The sequence below is a fragment of the Pyrus communis genome, chromosome 15 (genome assembly GCF_041283825.1).
Source record: "Pyrus communis isolate YQ-2024b chromosome 15, ASM4128382v1, whole genome shotgun sequence".
Classification (NCBI taxonomy): Eukaryota; Viridiplantae; Streptophyta; class Magnoliopsida; order Rosales; family Rosaceae; genus Pyrus; species Pyrus communis.
Window position 1 is genome coordinate 26,599,669 of NC_142579.1, and position 22,135 is coordinate 26,621,803.

Consider the following 22,135-nt stretch of genomic DNA (forward strand, 5'->3'; position numbering starts at 1 on the left):
ACTGTAGAGAACTGATCTTTAAGACGATTCCACAGTTCTTTAGAGCTAGTACTTCCAATTACACAAGAGACTGCAGCCGGAGACAAAGTCGCAGTAAGTAATTGCATTAAGGCCTTATCATGCATCTTCCATATCTTGTAATCGTCAGACAAAACCCTAGCAGAAGAATCACCAGACAAAATAGCCGAATGATCAGAAGAATCTTGACTGAATTGAGCAGGACAAGGTATTGACCCATCAACGAACCCAATTATGCTATGGCCTTCAAGTAGGAGCTGCATCTGGAAATGCCAAGCCAAATAATTCGTCTCATCCAGTTTCACATTTACCGAACTCGAAACAGATGAGATCAAGGACGCAATCGGAGATTGTAAGATCTGTAGCTGAGACGCTGTTACCATTGTTGCAAATCGTCGAGAAATCACAGATAATCGTGTCTGAAACCAAATCACAAACAGTTGGTGTGCACGTTTGGAGAACGGAAGAACCAGACGTAGAGTAGCAGAGAACACTCGCCAACTACCAGAAACTGAACAGCAATATATCAATATACAAGAAGAACAATTACAGTAGCGGAAGCAATTGGAACCAAGATCGACACCACCGCCAAGTTGTTATGCGGATTTCGGCGAAGATACCATGTAAAGCATCAAGTGTTATTAAGAAAAGAGATTATACAGAAGCAAGAAGAAGAAGAAGATAGAGGAAGAAGGAGACGATCGGAGATATTTGAGAGAGAAGTTTGTTGTGAATTGTTGTATTCTTTTTCTTATTAGTTACAATGATTTGTTACAAGCTATATATAATAACATTTGGTAGCTTATACTCTAAGTAACAATATAACCAATGTAACTAACTTCATGATCTTTTGACACTTGTCCATTTCATAACCATTGGATCTTAATACTCCAAACCTATTTACTTTGCCCTTTATTTTGTCCTTATCGTTAAAACTCAAAGTTTTCAAGCCCTTTTCATTAGTTTTCCTTTGTTTTAATTGTACGTTCGATTTGTATGTGCCCTCGGTTACTAATGCTTTTTTTTTTTTTTTGGATCTTTTGGGATTTTAAATTAATAGGTACTACCGAGCATTTGTCGATGGAGGAAGTTGCTGGCAAACATGAGGGATTTAAGCTCATGGATATTAACAACAAGGGCAAGATTCCTGATGGGGATCTTCATATTATCATGGAAGTTGTAATAATTTATATGCATGTTCGACTAATAATTAGTTATGACCTATGGGCTAATAATAATCTATATGCATGTTCGACTCAAAGGATATGAAACCTTCTTGTTTGAATGACTTTGTGTATTGCGTTACTATTTTAAAGATTCATATAATGCTACATATAATAATAACAAGGCTTTCTTTTCTCTTAAATAGGGTGATGTTTTAAAGATCCATATATGCAGGGGACACTTATTCTCTATCAACAGGGGGCCGAAGGTTTGGTTTATGTTTTCTCCTTTTTGTTTCAATTTTGAGGCCATATTTTATTGCTTTCGAGTCAATTCACAATGATTTCGACAAAAATAATATATAATCAATAAAATTCTCACACCACATACAAATTTAAGATAAGAAATAACATACATACCTCCACAAAAATTTCAAGTTATGAAGATGTAGAGAGATTAGGGAAGATGGAAAGGAAGAGATGGAGACCAAGTGGATTGCTCTAGCCTTCAAAATAATCTGAAAAATAAAAAACCTTTTGGGTTTTCAATGTGCAGCCTTAGAAAAAATTGGTGATGGTAGTTTTGATGATTTTATAAAGTTGAATGTCATTTTAGACTTTGCAAATTAAAAAATAGGGATAATTTTGGAATTGAAAAAAATTCATTAAAGGGAGCAAAGTGCTTCCCTTGTTTTCTTTGTGCAGCACTTTTAGGAGGAAGCACCTAGGAGGTGCTTCTCAGAAAATGCTTCTTAGTGCTTCTACTTCTAGCTAAAAGCACTTCTAAAATGTTTGCCAAATAACCATTTTTTAAATTGAAGCACTTTTACTCATTAGGAAGCGCTTTTGGCTCTTTCAAAAGCACAACCAAACGAGCCTTAGTAGATAAAAAGTGTTTTTAATCCTTTCAGAAGCACTTACAACAAACCCTAATCATGATTACCATCACAAACTGAAGCTGCATTCCAAATTATAAGCCACTCCTTTTATGCATCATATATGCTGATTATTTATTCCTATTCTACATATATAATCTATACTTTGTCATTGTGTGTGTGTATATAGTTACAAGAAATGACAAAGTGATGTTTCATTCATCAACACAAAAGTACAACAGTGCCAATTGGATACATAGCCCTAGTGATCAACAAATTGATATGAAGTGAATTTGCACAATTAAACAAATTAGAGTAAACTAGTATAAATTTGTCGCTAAATAACGAACGCAATAATTCTTTACCCAATACCACACCAGTAATTGCTAACGAACGAAGCCATATAAAGTCATCGTAGAAAAACGAGTTAAAAAAGATATCTCTGATTGATTAATCAAATATTGTAAATTGTTAGTTAGTGATTTACTTCCTTATTTAGCTCTTAGTCAACCTTGATTATAGGCAATATAGTAGGATTGTGATGTACATTATGTGTATAAAAATGTGACCTAGTTCTGTGAATAAACAAGAAAGTAATTCCATCATATTACGTTTCTTTAGATAGTACCAGAGTATTGATCTTGGAAAATACAAAACACAAACATAACCCTAGCAAATCACGCCATGGGTGACAAACCAGAGTTGAGGTCAACCACTTCAGGTATAACGTCTCACCTTAAGTGGGAAAACCCTAACCATCCACTTTACCTTCACCACTTAGACCAGCCTGGTGCAGTTCTTGTACCACAACCATTGGTAGAAAACAACTATAGCACATGGGCTCAATCTATGAGCATGGCCTTAACAGTCCAGAATAAACTCGGACTTGTTAATAGAACGATCAAGAAACCGAGTGAAGACAAAACTGAGGAGTTGCAACAATGGAACCACTGCAACAACTTGGTGAAGACATGGCTACTAAGGTCGATGTCGAAAGAAATTTCAGGGACGCTGCAAGGATGCTCGACAGATGTGGTTTGATCTACAAGAAAGGTTTTCCTATGTGAACATTATTCAGCTATTCCATATAGAGAATGAAATCCATGATTGTGTGCAAAGCAACATGACGGTAAGTTCTTATTTTACTAAACTTAAGAGTCTTTGGGATGAACGTGATGTCCTATGTTTAATCCTGGTATGCGGTTATGAGATGAAGAAGGAGATAACGTCGTATCTCGAAACTTAGAAAACGATGAAGTTTCTTATGGGTCTAAATGACTTATATGCTACAGTTCATAACAACACTCTCCTTCTAGAGCCATTTCTTATGGTGAACAAGGCTTACTTATTGGTGCTTCGACATGAACGACAGGCAGATGCCACTGTTTTTGTAGTGAAGAACTCAAGCTGAGAAATTGAATCAGATGATAGTGGGCCTCGATGTGGAAAGTGTAACAAAACTAACCACACCACAAGGAATTGTCGTGCTCATCTTAAGTGCACCTTTTATGGTTGGAAGGGTCACACATTTAAGTTTTGTTGTAAGAGAAAGATAGCTGCTGAGAATGAGTCAAGCCGTCCCTTTTCTTCCAAAGGGAACCAAGTTACAACACGTGACAAAAGGGAGGCGATGCCCAACTTTCCTTTATTCCATGAGGATTGCAAGCAAATCCTTTAAATGTTGAACAAAAACAAGTCCTTATTTGCCAACCAAGTCGGTAATTCCTTAAACATTGAAGAACTCTCAGATAAAGTTTTCTCTTTTACATATAATGGGAAGAAAAATATTTGGATCTTGGACAGTGGTGCTACTGACCACATCATTTGTAGCCCTAATCTCTTCACACATTCAAGGCCTGTTGAGAATCACATCGTTAAATTACCAAATGGTTCCTTTGCCAAAGTCACCCATATTGGATAAATTATCTTCTCTCCCAATCTTATTCTTGATAATGTCTTATGTGTACCACCTTTTAGGTTGAATTTGATATCCATCAGTAAACTAGCCTATAACTCCTTATATATCACAATTTTTCTACGCCATTTTTGTGTCATACAAGACCTACGCTCGGGGAAGATGATTGGGATGGAAATTGAATGGGAGGGCTCTATTACCTCGACCCACCTAAGAAAGGAACATGCAACAATATTCAAGCTATTTCTCTTGGCCTTTGGCACCAACGTCTTGGACACCTATCTCATAAAGCTTCTTCGTTATTTCTCTTTTTCAATAACAAGTCTTGTGATTCCAACAATTGTTTAATTTGTCCATTAGCCAAACAAACAAGATCACATTTTCTGTTACATCTCGACCCGGGCTCCACCACATCCTAGGCTCGACTCCGCTGTAGCATGATATTGTTCGCTTTGGGCCCCGACCACGCCCTCACGGTTTTGTTTCTAGGAACTCACACGAGAACTTCCCAGTGGGTCACCCATCTTGGGATTGCTCTTGTGCGAACTCGCTTAACTTTAGAGTTCCGATGGAATCCGAAGCCAGTGAGTTCCCAAAAGGCCTCATGCTAAATGGAGGTGAGCATGTACATATAAGCCATAAAGGATCCACTCTTCTAGGCGATATGGGATCTAACATTTTCCATTAAGCTCCATTTCTATTAAATCATGTTTTGAGTTAATACACATTGATATTTGGGGTGGCTATCAAGTTGCGTCTATTTAGGTGCCAAATATTTCCTCACTATTGTAGATGATCATACTAGGAGCACATGGATTTATTTGATGAAGCATAAATTTGATACAAGAGAACTCTTAGTCCAATTCATTCATATGGTTGAAAACCAATTCAATGCTAAAGTCAAAATAGTGCGAAGTGACAATGGCCTTGAATTTAAACTCGGAAGTTTTTGTGCTGTCAAAGGAATCCTCCATCAATCTAGTTGTGTCAACACATCACAACAAAATGGTGTCACCAAATGCAAGCATTGACACTTACTTAATGTGGCCAGAGCGTTACTTTTCAAGCTTGTCTTCCAAAACATTTTTTTGGGGGATGCAATCCTTGCTTCGGTGTACCTCATCAATAGAACACCAACACCTCTTCTTCAAGGGAAAACACCACATGAAAAATTGTTTCAAAAGGAGCCAAACTATTCCCACTTAAGAGTTTTTGGTTGTTTGTGTTTTGTATCCATTCATGCCCAAAGACCTTCCAAATTTGAACCGTGTGTGATTCGTTGTATTTTTCTTGGCTATCCTTATGGTAAAAAGGTTATAGATTATTTGATCTCACACTTGAGAAGGTCTTTGTCACCCGGGATGTTGTGTTCTTTGAGGACCAATTCCCTTATCAAAATCCTGATATTTCCGCTGTACCACACTCTATTTCAAACCCTCAAACTTCACTTTTGCAATTTAACATGGACTATTTTCACGGGTCCACTCCTTTAGCCAATATATTAGAGGACATTTCTCTTAATCCTCCTAACCAACCTATCATCACATCCACCTCAACCCAGAATCTTCCGTCTCCACAACACCACTCACCAAACACGGTCTCTTCCCTCGATAGCTCATCCCATCCACCACTACCCAACCTTCCACCTTCACCTCCCCACACTCTCTCCTGATCGTGTTTTTCCTCCTCTTCGACAAGGCACGCGACAAATAAAATCATCCACTTTTTTTGCAAGACTTTCACGTCGAGGCAGCCCTCCTTCTCGAGTTTCTCTCACATCTTCCACAAGCATGGTTAAGTCATCAAGTACTTCTCATACTCTTTCTAATCACTTATCCTATGGTCGTTTGTCTTCTAACCATAAAATCTTCACCACCAAACTCACACTTCTCAAGGAACCTACAAGTTTTTCACAGGCTGTTCAGGATCTAAAGTGGCGTGATGCCATGCAACATGAAATTGCAGCACTTCAAGCTAACCATACTTGGACACTCGTGCCATTGCCGCCCCACAAACGTCCCATTGGCTGCAAATGGGTTTGCAAAGTGAAGCTTAAATTTGATGGGAGCCTCGGGTGGTACAAAGCTCGACTCGTTGTGAAAAGATATAGTCAAATAGAAGGTGCTGATTACTGGGAAACTTTTGCTCCAGTTGCCAAACTAACCACTGTTCGTGTGCTTCTCAGCGTTGCATCGTTGCGCGATTGGCATTTACACCAACTTGACGTGAACAATGCGTTCTTGCATGGTGATTTGTATGAAGATCTTTATATGCCATTGCCTCCTATGTTCGGATGAAAAGGGAAGACTTGAGTATGCAAATTAAACAAATCCCCCTATGGTTTAAAGCAAGCCTCGAGACAATGATTTATCAAACTATCCAATGCTCTCAAGGTTGCTGGATTTCATTAATCATGGTCTGACTACTCACTATTCATCTGAAGTCGTCAAGGTAGTTTCATAGCATTACTGGTCTATATTGATGATGTGATATTCACAAGAAATAACTTACAAGAGATTGAAGAGACTAAGCAATTTCTTTTCCTACGTTTCAAACTAAAAGACTTGGGGTAGCTCAAATATTTCTTAAAGGTAGAAGTTGCAAGATCAAATAAGGGAATCACTTTATGTCAACACAAATATGCGTTGGAAATATTAGAAGATGCTGGGTTCCTTGGTGCAAAAACCTCACAGTTTCCTTTGGAACAAAACATGTCCCTTACACAAACTAATGGGACATTACTGAGTGATCCATCTCCGTATAGGCGACTCATGGGGAGATTGATTTACTTGACCATCATGAAGCTTGATCTGACTTATGCAGTTCATGTATTGAGTCAATTCATGGATAAACCATGGCAGCCACATCTTGAAGCAGTGCACAAGGGTCTCAGGTACATTAAATAGGCTCCTCGACAAGGAATATTTCTACCTTCTACATGTTCATTGCAATTACAAGCGTTTTGTGACGCTGATTAGGCTCAATGTAAAGACACTAGAAGATCGATAACTGGTTATTGCATCTTACTTGGTCAAGCACCTATCTCTTGGAAAACAAAGAAACATAGTACTATCTCATTCTAGTGCAAAGGCAGAGTATCGTTCTATGGTCACTACATGTTGTGAAGTCACATGGTTGAAGAACATTTTGAAAGATTTGAGAGTAAATTATGCACAACCTGTTACACTATTTTGTGACAATCAAGCCGCTATACACATTGCTTCAAATCAGGTATTCCATGAACGAACAAAGCACATAGAGATAGATTGTCACGTAGTGCGTGAGAAGATTCAAGTAGGGATGGTGCAAACAACCTATATACGAACAACAAATCAACCAGCTGATTTGTTTACCAAGGCATTGAGTACGATCTTTGAAACATTGCTTAACAAGTTGGGTGTTATCAATATACACTCCAACTTGAGGGGGAGTATTAAAGAAGATATCTTTGATTGATTAGTCAAATATTGTAAATTGTTAGTTAGTGATTTACTTCCTTATTTAGCTCTCAATTAGCCTTTGATTATAGGCAATAGAGTAGGATCATGATGTACATTGTGTGTGTAACCTAGTTCTGTGAATAAACAAGAAAGTAATTCCATCATATTACATTTCTTTGGAAAGTGAGACCACAATTCATCGTTGGAAGGCGATAGCACATAACTCATCGCTCAACGACGAATTACAAACGAACAGTGAGGAATTCAAGAATCCATCCAAGATTATATTAACGGCAATAATCCATCCAAGAGGAGAGGACCGCTGAATTTGGAGATTATTTTTTTGCCTAATTTTCTTTATGGCCTGTTGGATGGAGGATGGTCTTACTTCTTAGGTCTACTTACGTAGATGCATGTGGAATCAAATTATTTTTCAGAGTAAGAGGTGCCTATATTTGTTGTCACCCCGTGACATCAAGAAATTTAGAAAAAAATTGCAACTATATGTAACTTTTTAATGTCATTGCTAATCAAAACCCCTTTTTTCTAATTTACTTCTTTTATCAATGAAAAAAAATAAGTAAAAAAACCTTAAGAATATAATTTGTTGCAAGTAAATTATGACTGACTGATCAAAGAAACCTAACCCATGATGAGAGTTTGCCGTTAACCATCGACTCCAACAGTAAATATTGAAGTATCGGTTTATTTGCTGTGATATTTAACAACTAAAAGAAGAAGAAATAAACACAAATTTGTACCTGGTTTATTTTCCATCATCACTTTCAAGAGAATCAGCAATCGTCTTGTTTTATAACTCATTTTTTGTTTTGATCACAGAAAGTATGGCTTAATTTTCACGGCACCTGCTCGTTACTTCTTGTTTTGTCCAAATGTATGCCCGTTTTACTAAAAAAAACTCACTTAAATAGATGTAAATATCCTCAAAATGACAACCAAATAAATATAGGTGGCAAGACCCTCACTCCCATTGTTGAAAGCAGCATTTTCGCACACTCACCCTATTGTTTAGTTTTGATTGGTTTGTGAGGTCTGGAATAATTGAGAACTTGCTAATCGGAATTACATATTAATTAGATTTGCGGGTAATAGAAGCAAGAATTAAATTGGAACAATCCTCTTGTGAAAACGTTATTGTTTTAAATCTCTGTTCTCCAGCAAATTTAAGAGAAATTCGTAAGCATAGTTAAATTGAAATTTGATTTCAATGAGTTAGAAACCTCAACTAATATCATGTTTGCTAAGATGATTGTACAAAGCATATTCTACTGAGACGATATTGTATCAACGGTAGCGATTGAGTTTCAGACGTGAGCGGTAAATTTTCAAGTATGTACTCAATTAGTGGACTATTGAATAACACCCGCAACTGCTCCACGACATTTACCAACTCCCCTCACCGTGTTGCACTTTGTACAAATGTGTAGAGTAGATCTATTCAAGTGTTTTGGATTTCATGGGCATTTAGGTCTATTCAAATGAGTTTTTTGCTATATTTGAAAGTTTTTATAAAATGTGACATTTATGAAATTGGGTGTTAAATCTGGCTACTATTGATAAATACTCAAAAAAAAATTATCATGTTTGATTATAACACACTAATTTTCATGGCACCTTATTACCAGCATGTCATGTATCAATTTGTTTTGCTAATATAATTATTTGTTCCTAATTAATATATTAAGCAAACTAATAAAAGAGACCTTATTGTACAAATTAAAATCAACATATTCAATCTGAAAAATTATTTCAAAAACAAGGATCGTTCTGAAATAACTTTCCTCTTAGTTTACTTAACTAAAAGTTAAACAATATTGAGACCGACCATTTTGCATCTTGAATACAATATATATTAGACAATAGGCTTGACCCTGGATTTGGATCCTCTCTTGAGCTAATGGAGAGGATCCTCCTGACCCATCATCGTAGGCCGTTGAATTTTTATCCAACGGCTACAACATGGGAGGTTCTTTTAAAGTTATAATAATTGTAGTCGTTGAATAAAAATCCAACGGTCCACAATGATGGGTCAGGAGGATCCTCTCCATTAGCTCAGGAGAGGATCTGAATCCCTTAACCCTAACCCTCAAATTGGAAGATTTGGATAGAAAGTTGATTCATTAGGGTGTTCAATTTCTAAACAATTCACAGCGTTATGTTTTTCTGTCCAGTCATTTTCAGTAGGGTTAAAGTGCTTTCATATGTCCTAATTAATTAGCTCCCTAACTAATAACGACTTCAGTAAACTTAATTAGCCACAAGCTCACATATTTACAGGTACGTGTGGTAGTATGGTATAAAGAGATATGATATCCACACACCTCATTTTACTTCTCACACACTTTTTTAATTTTCGATCGTTGGATCGGATGAATTGAAGAAGATCAACAGACAAAAATTATTAAGGGATGTGTGAGAAGTAAAATGAGATGTTACAAATTAAACTAAGTTATTAACTTTGTTATAAAAAAATAAAAAATAAAAAAAATAAAAAAAACTAATTAACTTTAGCTACGGTCATTGACTTGCCCATCTTCGCACCTATTGCACTTTTAGACACAGCATAATGGATTTTCAAAATTTTAATTATGGTGATGCGGACAAGTGTGTGTGTGTGTGTGTGTGTATATATCAATGATCAAAGGCATAAACTGTTATTCTTTTGGCTAATAATTAGTTCTGTGGAGATCAGCTAGATGACAAGATAGAAAGAAAATTAAAGATAGAAAGAAAACTTTTAATGTACGAGAGTCACCTAATGTTTCTTATCAAAATAACTCAAAGTATAATATTAATAAATAAATGTATTATATTTAATAATTTTATAACATTGAGTGTGGCGATTTGATTGGATCACACCAAAGATTATTTCTAGGGATGTGATATCTACATATCATATTTTACTTCTCACACACATTTTTAATTTTCAATCATCAGATCGGATGAATTGAAAAAGATCAATGAATATAAATTATCAAGGAATATGTGAAAAATAAAATGAGATGTGTGGATAACACACCCCTATCTCTAACCAACTAGGGTTCTAAATTTCTCGTGAATCGTTCATGCTTTGGATGAATTTGGTTTATCTCATAGTACAAATGAACAAAATATCATACCCCAACTTTTCATACGATCACGCATCTTTGAATGGCACTACTACCTTTAGAAATAGTAAGTTGCAAATTCATACCTTAATTCTTTTTTTTAAAAACAAGTACAAGATGATGACTAGCTATGAAGATACATGAACCTTGTTACTGTCCTCTTCATCAGCTTGGTTATCTTCCGAATGTTCCTTAATTACTTTAAGATAATAAGCTTTTAAGAGCTGTTGTATGTGTGATGGTCATGAGTAGGGGGAGTCTGAGCTGTGGATTATTTCAATATATATTAGGAAGGAAATAGCAATAGATTTGGGAGAAATTAGGCAATACGTAAACTTGAAAGAAGAAAAAAGTAACATTTTCTCTAAATAGATGGTGAAATATGCATGCATTTTAATTAAAGATAATTCATTTAGAGGATGTTTAGTTATAAGAAATAAATTTGCAATAAAGTTTCATTGATTTTGGGTATGACGATCTCAAATATAAAGGTATGGAATAATCAAAGTGCGGCTTGTCTATCCTATACACACGTTTCTTTTATTCTCTTTTTCTTCTTATCTTCGCACCAAAAAAGTAAACATGTCATAATAATGGATGCGGTGATAAACCTAGTAATTTGAAACCTTTAAAACCTATTTTCATCCAAAAAGAAAAAAGTGCCATAATCAATATAAGAAAGTATCTCCTCAAGCATTGGATCCGACAAATTCAATTTAAATGAAGTTTCATAAGACTAACTAGAAACCTAGGAAGCCAAATGCTCAAATGAATATTCCTTCTTGTTTCACACATAATTTATTCGATATTTGGACCTCTACATTGGGAAAGATATGGAACGAGAACCCTCCTTCCCCAATACACACTCACACGATTAAGATTCCCTGATCATGTGGAACGAGAATTTTACTTAAGATGCTTTACTTGAACATCCAAGAATTAAAGAAAGTCTTAGATTAGGTAGCCAATCAAAATCATAATTAAAACAAAATATGAAACATAAAATCTCAAAATTATTACAACAGTTCCAAAATATAAACACCAAGATTTCTACAACACATGCAAGAATAAAGGAACTCAACTTCGTGATTGGACACCGAGAAGTATAATATCAACTGTTCACAAATGCACATCTGAGTTAAAGATTATGAACCAAATTACAAACGCTAATAATTATCTAACAAATTTTGACTGGTGTTGGTGTTTGGAGGGAGGTTTGTTACGCTTGACTATTCCTTGGATAAGAAAAAAACATACGACTGTACAAATATGGTTATCTAGTACTCGAATAATTTGCCACTTAATAGTAACATAGATAGATAGGAGCAACAGCAACCGAGAAGTGAGTAAAGAAGGTTATAACTTTTCATAAAGTCTAGCTTCCCAACCAAAATTGTGGATTAAGAAATAGAGACGTATAACAAAAGCATCGAAGAGGGCTGTGCATGACGCATAAACCTTTATGAAAGATGTGAAGGGATTGAAATGATGTAAAAAGAATATATGGCTTGCCTATAATCTCATGCAGGCAAATATGGAGACACGTACAACTGCCCACACAGAAAGAGAGACAGAGAGAGAATCTCTTGGATGTTCAAATTGATTAATTAAGTTCCAAAGTTACTAGTTAAACAGAGATGTAGATGATTATCTTAACTTTGTGTACGGTCGTTGTTATTAGGTAGAAATGGTCACGTTTTGCCACTTAAGCTTGTCTTAAAGAATTTTAGACCTCCATCATGAAGCTTCTTTTTAGTGAATTATTGCACCTGTGGTTTTTTATTGGTAAACCACCTTTGTGGTCTAGGACATAAAACAAATTTAAAATATAATGTAATTCAAACACATAAAATTAAAACACTCTTAATAGGTAGAGTCATTAATAGCTAGAAAGAGTACTGATAAGCGTGTCAATTTTGTATATGTCTAAATAACATTACTCAACTTAATAATTAACAAAAATAACCTTTAAGATTAATAATTCTTGCACCGTTAATCCGTTTGTCATTTTAAGTTTCAAATAAACTTTTCTATTTTGTCCTTAGTGGTAGCATGGTACATCTCCAAGGAAGATGTCAAATGCGGTGTCTTCATTCCATGATGTCAATTCCAACATCAAGCTCTATACATGGGATAATAAAGGAGTGAGGATCCTTAAATCAATCATTGTAAATTTTTTTTTTATTCAAAATTGAATATAAATAGTATCTGATGAAAACTGGCTGCACGGTGCACGATGAACGGATGTGATTGGAGAATCTCCAAGATCCTCACGAAGAGAATCCGACAAAGATCCTCTCTCGTAATAAAGGTAGGGTTGGAGTTGTATATACTTCAATATTTACTGTTTTTTTGTCCATTTAACATTTTAAAGACTTCGTTATAGATGCTCTGGGTTCACTTCAACTAAATGGAACACTTATCCTGAATCTCATTCATCTTTCAAAGTATAAACTTTTGATTACTTAATTATTAATTTTGTACAAACCTGAACAGTAATTAATTGTGAAAAGGGGTAGATAATGCTGGTAACATGATGCAAGTGTGCCTTTGGAATTTTCATGATTAAACTGCCTCGATTGGACAGGCAGAGCATAAATGCCATCCAATAAATCCTACTTAGTACATGGTGAAAGTGATGCACCGCCCAAATAACACTATGGTAACATCAAACTTTTGCCATGAACCCTTTTGATTTTTTATTTTATTTTTATATTTTTTGGCAACACAACTTTACATTATTATATAATATGTTCACAATCATGCACTATATATTAGACTATTTTCTTCTATTCAGTAATTATTTTGTAGTTCTTTAAGAAAGTCACTCAGTAAATGGTATAAATTGACCACCCTTTAGTTTTCCTTTTCCTTTGGCTTTGATACCCTGTTCTTTTTTTCTTAGGAAAATTAATGAAAAGAGTTTGAAAACTTTAAGTTTTAACGATAATGGACAAAATAAAGAGTAAAATGAATAGTATCAGATTTAACTTTTTAGTGTAAAAATATAATTTTTTATTAAAATGAACAATATCATGGATTTTTCGTTAAAACTCCCTTTTTTCTTTGGTTACTTCGAACTTCGAAGGAGTAAAATGTTAAGTTAGAAAGGCTTAAATTTCTCAGTTAGTCCTTTGTATCCTTATAAATATAAGATATCTGTCTCCGTAAGTATGGTATTTATTTTTTCTTTTGATAACTAGTTTATTTGGCGAGAAATAATTTTTACATATTTTTATTAACCTTTTTTACACACTTGTTTAATTTTATTTGTTGATTATGTATGATTTATCTTATTTGATGACCATAATTAAATAAAGAGGAGTGTGTGAGACACTAAAAATAGTGTGTGAAAGTCACTTCCTTATTTGGCAACACAAGATGTTTGATACTTATTAAGTAGTTTTTTTTCTTCTTCTTCTTCTTCTTTTTTTTTTTTTTTTTTTTGTAATTAAGTAGTTTAAAAATTGGTAGAATTTAACTTAATTATATGTTCTTTTAAACAAAGTATGTGGAATTACTCTTTGAACACCCAGATAATAGCTGAATTTATATAAACCACTCGTTTTCGTTCTACTGGTCGTCAATATTGTTTCGAAATCTCTTTATGGCTGACTATCAAAGAGATAAAAGACATGCAATATCGATAAAAATCAAACTCAGAATAGTGTAGTGATATCGTAATCCAAGTCAATGGGTTACCCATCAAGTAATTAGTTTCTACTTTATTAGTTTATTTGATGGTAGGGAAGAGCAACAACAATTATTATAATTCTCTCGTGATCAAACAAAGATAACTGGTTTAATACTTGTGAATTTGTTAGCAAGTAATTATATTTAGTTAGTAGGGCTTAACTTAACCCAAAGACTTTGTTCCATATGATGTAAGACTCAACATTAGGGTTGTTCGAGCTCCACAACCCTAGCTGATCAAGTCAAACCAAACTTGTTTACGAGCAGGTTCGACTGTGTGAGCTATGAGTTTGATGGAGCCTCCAAACCCTAGTCTTTTATTAGATGTGTGGTGTTGTTAGATTGTTAATGCATTAAGTAAGAGATTATAATATTCTAGTAATAGAACGACCGATAGTTAACTACTAAAATGCCCCAAGTAAACTTGTAGTGAAGGTGGTATTATTAATATGATTGAATGGATATTACGGATGGGATGGCGATTATATATATGGACAAGGTATAGCTAAGAGTTTGATATGGAGCCTATCCAACCGACACTTGTATCAGATTATATGTGATATGTTATGTTATTACACCATTAATATATAATCGGCTAAAATATTACTCTAGTAATAGTTAAGATATGTAGTTAACTACCCAAATGACCTAACTAAACTCGTAATTAAGGTGGTGACCAATATGATTAGATCTGCAGACGATAGTACTGAAGTATTAAATGGCCAATTGGAGACGATGAGGATTATATATAAACTAGGTATAGCTAGGTGAGGTCCCTTGGAAAGGGCGGTGCTGTCACCTGGGTTGCATGCATGTAATTAAGTGATCATATGCAAAGTCTGTGTAGCTGATGGTATGGGTTCAAATTTGGCGCGTTTCTTATAGATATATAGATATATAGCTAGCTAGGGTTCCTTTTAAAGTTTATAAATTGAAACTTTAATACTATTGGAGGCAATGGATGGTCGTTAATTACCTGTCCGTTTCTGGGTCTGATAAACTCTCTTATCCTGATGAGGAAGATCACAAGGACAGGCCTGCCCTTCCTCCTCTTCCAAGTCCTCATCTGAGAAGGAGAAAGGACTTCAATATCTTATACAAGCAAGCACGCATGGTGTTTAAACTAATGGGGCCTTGATCGATCAGTTTGAAAATGAATATGCTCTCGTTAAATTTCTCACATTTTATCTGGTTGTTCTTGTTTCTTTGGTTACAATGCAGTCGTTGTCTGAAGATTTTTTATCATTTCTAGCTGCAGTTCGACCACAAAAACATTATTAAATCTTACCCAAGAATAAACTCAACTTATCAACAATTTCGGTCCCATTTAATAATCATTTAGTTTTTAGTTTTTAGCTTTTATTTTGTGTGTGAAATAGAAGGAAATACATGAGAGAAATGTGGAAGAAACATACAAAGAAAGACACAAAATGAATGCTAATAACTTGAAGCAACAAAATATATATTTTAAGTTGTTTTAATTTCAAATTTTATTTTCAAGCAAAAAAAAGTGAAAATTAACATAACGAAATGAGCACTTAATTTTAACATGACAACTAATTCTGGTTATTTTGGGTTCAACATGACAATTGTCAATCTAAGATATTGTGTTCATTCAAGCAAAATGTACTTGGCGCCGGGGTGCGTGGGGGGGGGTTGTGGTGGGATGTGTTGTTCTAGACGTCTTTTATCAACAAAGATGTTGTCTACCCGGGAATGTTCAAGATTTTTAGGTAGAAAAAAAAATTCAACTTATTCACTGAGGCATTTGTTCGAACGTTTGGTGGGCTTATTGTCGTCAGCCAAATCATGTTGCACACATGCCAATAGACAGCGGCATATGTTGAAGGAATCTAATGAGTGATATAGAGAAAATTTGTCAAGTGTTGTCGACACAACCTATCGAGATATGCCTAGCATGCATTACATCAAACATTTAGTAGGCACAAAAATGACCCTACCAAATATTAAGAGGATCCTCAGAAAACCTTCCTATATATATTTTTCGGACTTCGGGTGGCCTGGGATCACCTTGATCCCTATAGGCGTCAAGGCACAAATTAGCTATCGTGGAGATTTGGGGCTTAGAATCTTCAGTGGTGAAATACTTTAGGACCATGTTCGACAACTATGGATTCGTAGATAACTCACTAGATCATGTTTGTTAAAGGAAAAGATTGATATCAATTTTTAGTTTTAACAAAATTTGGAAGTTGACATTCATTTCTTTCATTCATCTTGCGTTGAATTCAGTATGTTATTTAATTCAATCATAGACGTCAACCGAGTCATAGATTAAAGTGAGATTGACTCTCATACTTGTCGCAATCCCCAGTTTTGGGGTTTGGGTTTGAATCAAATCTCCAAATAACAACCACAAACTTTGAGATTTCATGTTCCTATTGTGGGCATATACCATGGACCAAACCCACCACTTTCATTATCATCCTCTCCCAAAATCAGACTTGGGCCCTTCATCACGGTGCCACAAGAGGCTGCAAAAGGCCCATATTTATCTACCTCTCAAACCATATGGAAGGGCCCCAACGCATGCAAGGGAACACTCTATACATTGCAGGCAATTAGGAGTGAGCGCCTATCGGTTTAATTCGATTTGATACCAAAAAAACTGCATCAATTAATACTCAACAATTCGGTTCAGTTCGATTTTGACAAATAGCGCTATTGAGACCAAACCAAACCATTGTTAATCGGTTTGATCTAGTTTGGTTCTGTTAATTTGAGCTTATTCAACACATAAATAAAAATATTCACCATTTCAAGAGTTTCTATCTTTTAAATATCCACACATTTCATGCATTCCAATTGCATTGAAAGGTTAAATTTTTCGGAATATAAAAAGTTTATGAAGTCAAATAGTTTTATGTTTTAATTAAATAAAATCTCATGTTGTAGCAAACAATTTATTAAGTGCAACCTCACATAAGCATAAGATACATATAAATCTCCTAATTGTTAATAGTTACTACAACTTATCATATGTTGAGACTTATGATATGTGTATGGTAAGACCTCTGAATAACTTATAATAAGTTGACGTGTGTAAAATAAATAATTAATTAATTAAAAAATACATGATTTGTTTGATTAAGTTTTAGTTGGTTTCAAAAATACCAAAAACCAAAAAAAAAATCGGTTCGATTTGGTTTTTAAATTGTTACTTTTTCTTGATCAAAACCAAACCAAACCAACCAATATAATTCAGATTGATTAGTTCAGTCGGTTTGATGCCCACCCCTACATTGCAATATTTAGATTAGTTTGCATGGAAACCCAAATATTTGATTGTATAACAAATGCCATTGTCCGACTCCTTTGGATCTTGAGACATTCCAACTTGGAATGCGTCTTTGTCTCTCTCTCCCTCTCACTTCATCTTCCTCCACAAACACAGATCCTCTCAGATAATTAAATCACACTTCCACACTAATCACATCCTCTTTTCCAATCAACAGAACTCAAATGATCTCTCTCTCCCAATCGCAAAGACAGAGACAGCACAATGGCGCTAGGATTAAGGTCGCGCAGCAACAAGCGGTCTTTGTCGTCGAATTCTTACGCTTCTACTGTGACGATTATGGTGTTCATATCAGTGTGCGTTTTGGCCGTGTGGATGCTCAACTACGCTAACTCAGGAGTCCCGCAAACCTCCACAAGTGCTCGAACTGCCACGACCGCCTCCGCAGACGATGCTTCCTCAGATGATGCTCAGGCCCAAGTGATCACCAAAAATACAAACAGTGACGACGACAAGAACAATAATATTAATGAAACACCGAAGGCGTTTGAAGACAATCCGGGTGATCTCCCCGACGATGCCATCAAATCCGATGATCAGCTGAACAATTCTAAAAAGGGTAGTGGTAGTAGTACTAGTTCATCAGACCAAGACCAAAGTAGTACTGGCGACGGCGGAGGTGGCGGCGGTGATAATAAACAAGATACTAGCGAAGTGCTGAAAGATCACAAGGAGAAAGAAATCAGCCAGACGCAATTGGCTGAGGATCAGAGCGGCTCAGTGGTGGAACACAACCAACAGCAAGCTGACCACAATGAACAGGGCACTCAGAAGGATTCTGACGATCAATCTGATCATAAAAAACAGAAGGGTGCCGACGATCAATCCGAAAAGAACGGCGATCAATATATCACAAGCAATGATCAAACAAACAATTCACAGAGCAATTCACAAGAGCATCAAGACACAAACAACAATGGCAAGAATAATAATTCCGAAAGCGATAAGAAATCGGATAATGCAGATCAGCAGCAAAATGCAGCATCGTCGGAACAACAGCAACAGCAAGAACAAGAATTTCTAAGCAATGGGAAGCAGGGGAATTCATCGCAAGAATCCCAAAACGATCAGCAGCAGCAGCAACAGAATTGGGAATACAACGCGACCAAAAGCGGACAGTTGCAGTACTCGGACGAGACGAGCAATGCAGTTGCCAGCCTGCAAGTACAAAGCAAGGAATCTACCGATCAGAACTTTTCACAAACACCTTCCGATCAGAACAAAAAGAACCCAGAAAAAACCCAGCAGCACTCCGACTCCGATCAGAAGAAGAAGGACGGCGGCAGCGGCGGCGGAGGCAATGCAACCAATCAAAGCAAGGGTCCGGCAACTGAGTCCAACTCGGGCGATTCGCTATTAAGTGGGGACAACACGGTTCGGAAGGAGTCGAAGGAGTCGAAGAAGTCGTGGTCGACGCAGGCGGCGCAGTCGGAGATCGAGAAGGAGAGGCGCAAGGACGAATCGGACAGTCAGGACGGCATCTATGGATACACGTGGCAGCTCTGCAACGTCACGGCGGGTCCGGATTATATACCGTGTTTGGATAACGAGAAGGCTCTGAAAAAACTGCGGTCAACCAAACACTTCGAGCACCGGGAGAGGCACTGCCGGCCGGAGGGGCCCACGTGCCTGGTCCCACTACCGGAGGGGTACAAAAAATCCATCGCGTGGCCGAAAAGCAGAGACAAGGTGCGAAATATGTAAGATTTGTAGGATCGTGTGTGATTGAATTATTTGAACGGTTGGATTCGTGGGGGTGTAACTTTTTAATTGTGGTCTGGCAGATATGGTATCATAATGTGCCGCACACTTTGCTGGCGGAGGTGAAGGGCCACCAGAACTGGGTGAAGGTTTCCGGTGAGTTTCTGACATTTCCCGGTGGCGGGACGCAGTTCATACATGGCGCCCTCGTGTACATCGATTTCCTTGAAACCGTAAGCATCCTTCATCTTTGATCAAAATCCTCTACTTTTTATTAAAATTGGAGATAATGTTTTTGTTATCACACTTCATGAGTGATGGTAAGAGATATATGGCTCTTATGATTCATTCGTTCACGCCCCCGGGCGGACCGGCTTGTGTGACAGTTAATGTGTCAATTAACCAGTAATCATATTAATTGAACACGTTATATCAATTGCGTTTACAAGCAGAAAATCTTTAGTAAGACAGTCTGATTACGTGACAAGTTAAATAACTCTCACAAAGAAACATATGTCCTTTGTATTTAGATATCATACAATTCCAAGTCAATACAATCCAATCGCATGCACCCTCGCTCTTTATGAAAGTAAGTGACCAATCCACGTATTCCTAATTCTGCTGCTGCATGTTTGGGAGTTTTTCGTTAAAATTCTCATGATAATCCGCACATCGGTCTTTACTAATTATCTTTTTGTATAAAATAAGCCTTTAGTTAATATTTGGTAGAAATTGAGTGCTAATAACATAGGAACAAATAGATGATTAATGTTGTTAAGTTGCATGCAGGCAGTCCCGAACATCGCATGGGGAAGGCACACTAGAGTTATATTGGACGTTGGTTGTGGGGTTGCAAGCTTTGGTGGATATCTCTTCGACAGAGATGTTCTAACGATGTCGTTTGCACCGAAAGATGAACACGAAGCTCAAGTCCAGTTTGCCCTTGAGAGAGGCATACCTGCAATCTCTGCAGTCATGGGTTCTCAGAGGCTGCCCTTCCCCAGCAGGGTCTTCGATGTCGTGCATTGTGCGAGATGCAGAGTCCCTTGGCACAGAGAAGGTTGGTCAGAATGTGTTATTTAGGTTCACAGTCTAACGGAATAAGCATTTGACTAACAGGGCACACACATTTATAATTTACACGCACATTGTTAAGGTTTCCTTGTTATGACACTGCAGGTGGTACGCTTCTTTTGGAATTGAACCGGGTTCTGCGGCCCGGGGGTTACTTCGTATGGTCAGCCACTCCTGTTTACAGGAAGGAACAAGAGGATATCGAAATTTGGAAGGGTAGGGTACCGAATTTGTTATGAACGAGTATAGTTTAACGAGGAAAGTTCTCTTGTTCCGCTTGATTGACAGTCTGATAACAACAAACGTCAAACTGTTTGATAAGGGAACATTTCCCTCATTTAGTGAGGCACCGATCAAAACTGATACAGAGGTCGTTTCAATTTTGTAGAGATGTCTGCACTGACGGCCTCCATGTGTTGGGAGGTTGTAGCCATCAAGAACGACAAGGTAAATTTAGTTGCGGCCGCCGTCTACCGTAAACCAACCTCAAATCAATGCTACGACCAAAGAAAGCAAAAGCAGCCTCCTATGTGCAAAAACGATGATGACCCTAATGCTGCCTGGTAACCAAGTTTCCATTGATGAACGAATTTCAGAGTCTTTAAGTTTTATCATGAGTTGGGCTATATATACATACGTCCCTACAGGTACGTACCTCTACAGGGATGCATGCACCGGGTACCCACAGACAAATCCGAGAGAGGGACTAAATGGCCTGAGAAGTGGCCTAGTCGCCTGCAGACTCCACCTTACTGGTTAAACAGCTCCCAGATGGGAATCTATGGGAAGCCAGCGCCCCAAGATTTTTCAACAGATTACGAGCACTGGAAACGTGTTATCAGTAACACTTACATGAAGAGTTTGGGTATCAACTGGTCGAACGTCAGAAATTGTATGGATATGAGAGCTGTTTATGGAGGGTACTGCTAATTTATCGATGAATTTTTATTAATGTAATTAGGTTTACTTAATTCTAAGCGGTAATCTCAATTAAGTTGTGCTCATACGAGTGCAGGTTTGCTGCAGCTCTGAAGGACCTTAAAGTGTGGGTCATGAATGTTGTGAACGTAGATTCACCAGATACACTCCCCATAATCTACGAACGGGGTCTTTTCGGAATTTACCATGACTGGTGTGAATCGTTTAGCACTTACCCCAGAACCTATGACCTACTTCATGCAGATCATCTCTTTTCAAAGCTTAAAAAGAGGTACAACTTAAATCTATGTTGCTATTCATTTCTATGATCTCTAAGTCATGGTAAACCAGATGTACTGTTTTCGCTTCCCAGATGCAAACTCGCTCCGGTACTGGCAGAGGTTGATCGGATTGTCAGACCAGGAGGTAAGTTTATAGTCCGGGATGAGTCGAGCACAATTGGGGAGGTTGAGAACTTGTTGAAGTCCCTGCATTGGGAAGTTAGTCTAACCGTCTCCAAAAACCAAGAAGGAATGCTCAGTGCGCAGAAAGGCAACTGGCGGCCAACCACATATGCAGATAGAGATTCTTCTTAACATACGCAGAAACACAGCATTCAGCTCATATACCGTGATCTCAAACTGTTTGTACTCCAGAACTAGTGATGTGCTAACCAATTTTTAGCATCGTGGTCAATTCGGATGCAATCTAGTTTTGCTACATGACTGAACAAGATTGATATGTATTTGTTCATGTTGTTAAATGCATGTAAACCTGTGAGATACATGTAATTATTGAAAACTCAAATGCAAGACGCATATACATTACATTCACCTACCTAGAAAACGAAGGCGTTATCATTTCTGTATCAGTGACATCAACAAAAGAAAC

At 36.9% G+C, this 22,135-nt stretch overlaps 1 protein-coding gene across 1 annotated transcript; it reads left to right on the forward strand.

The window, feature by feature from the left end:
* Nucleotides 1-17,622: 17,622 nt before the first annotated feature.
* Nucleotides 17,623-22,090, forward strand: LOC137744756 (putative methyltransferase PMT24). Its single transcript, XM_068484552.2, has 8 exons — nucleotides 17,623-19,240; nucleotides 19,336-19,485; nucleotides 20,042-20,312; nucleotides 20,432-20,542; nucleotides 20,715-20,889; nucleotides 20,974-21,246; nucleotides 21,342-21,536; nucleotides 21,618-22,090. Exons 1-8 carry the CDS (start codon nucleotides 17,756-17,758, stop codon nucleotides 21,838-21,840), a joined length of 2,883 nt encoding a protein of 960 aa, XP_068340653.2. The 5' UTR covers nucleotides 17,623-17,755; the 3' UTR covers nucleotides 21,841-22,090.
* Nucleotides 22,091-22,135: the final 45 nt, after the last annotated feature.

What these genes read in the sequence shown, in the direction of transcription:
- LOC137744756 (XM_068484552.2), top strand. Translation starts at nt 17,756, where the DNA reads ATGGCGCTAGGATTAAGGTCGCGCAGCAACAAGCGGTCTTTGTCGTCG. An exon ending in GGCCGAAAAGCAGAGACAAG is followed by an intron (nt 19,241 to 19,335) that starts GTGCGAAATATG and finishes GTGGTCTGGCAG; the next exon opens with ATATGGTATCATAATGTGCC. An exon ending in ACATCGATTTCCTTGAAACC is followed by an intron (nt 19,486 to 20,041) that starts GTAAGCATCCTT and finishes AGTTGCATGCAG; the next exon opens with GCAGTCCCGAACATCGCATG.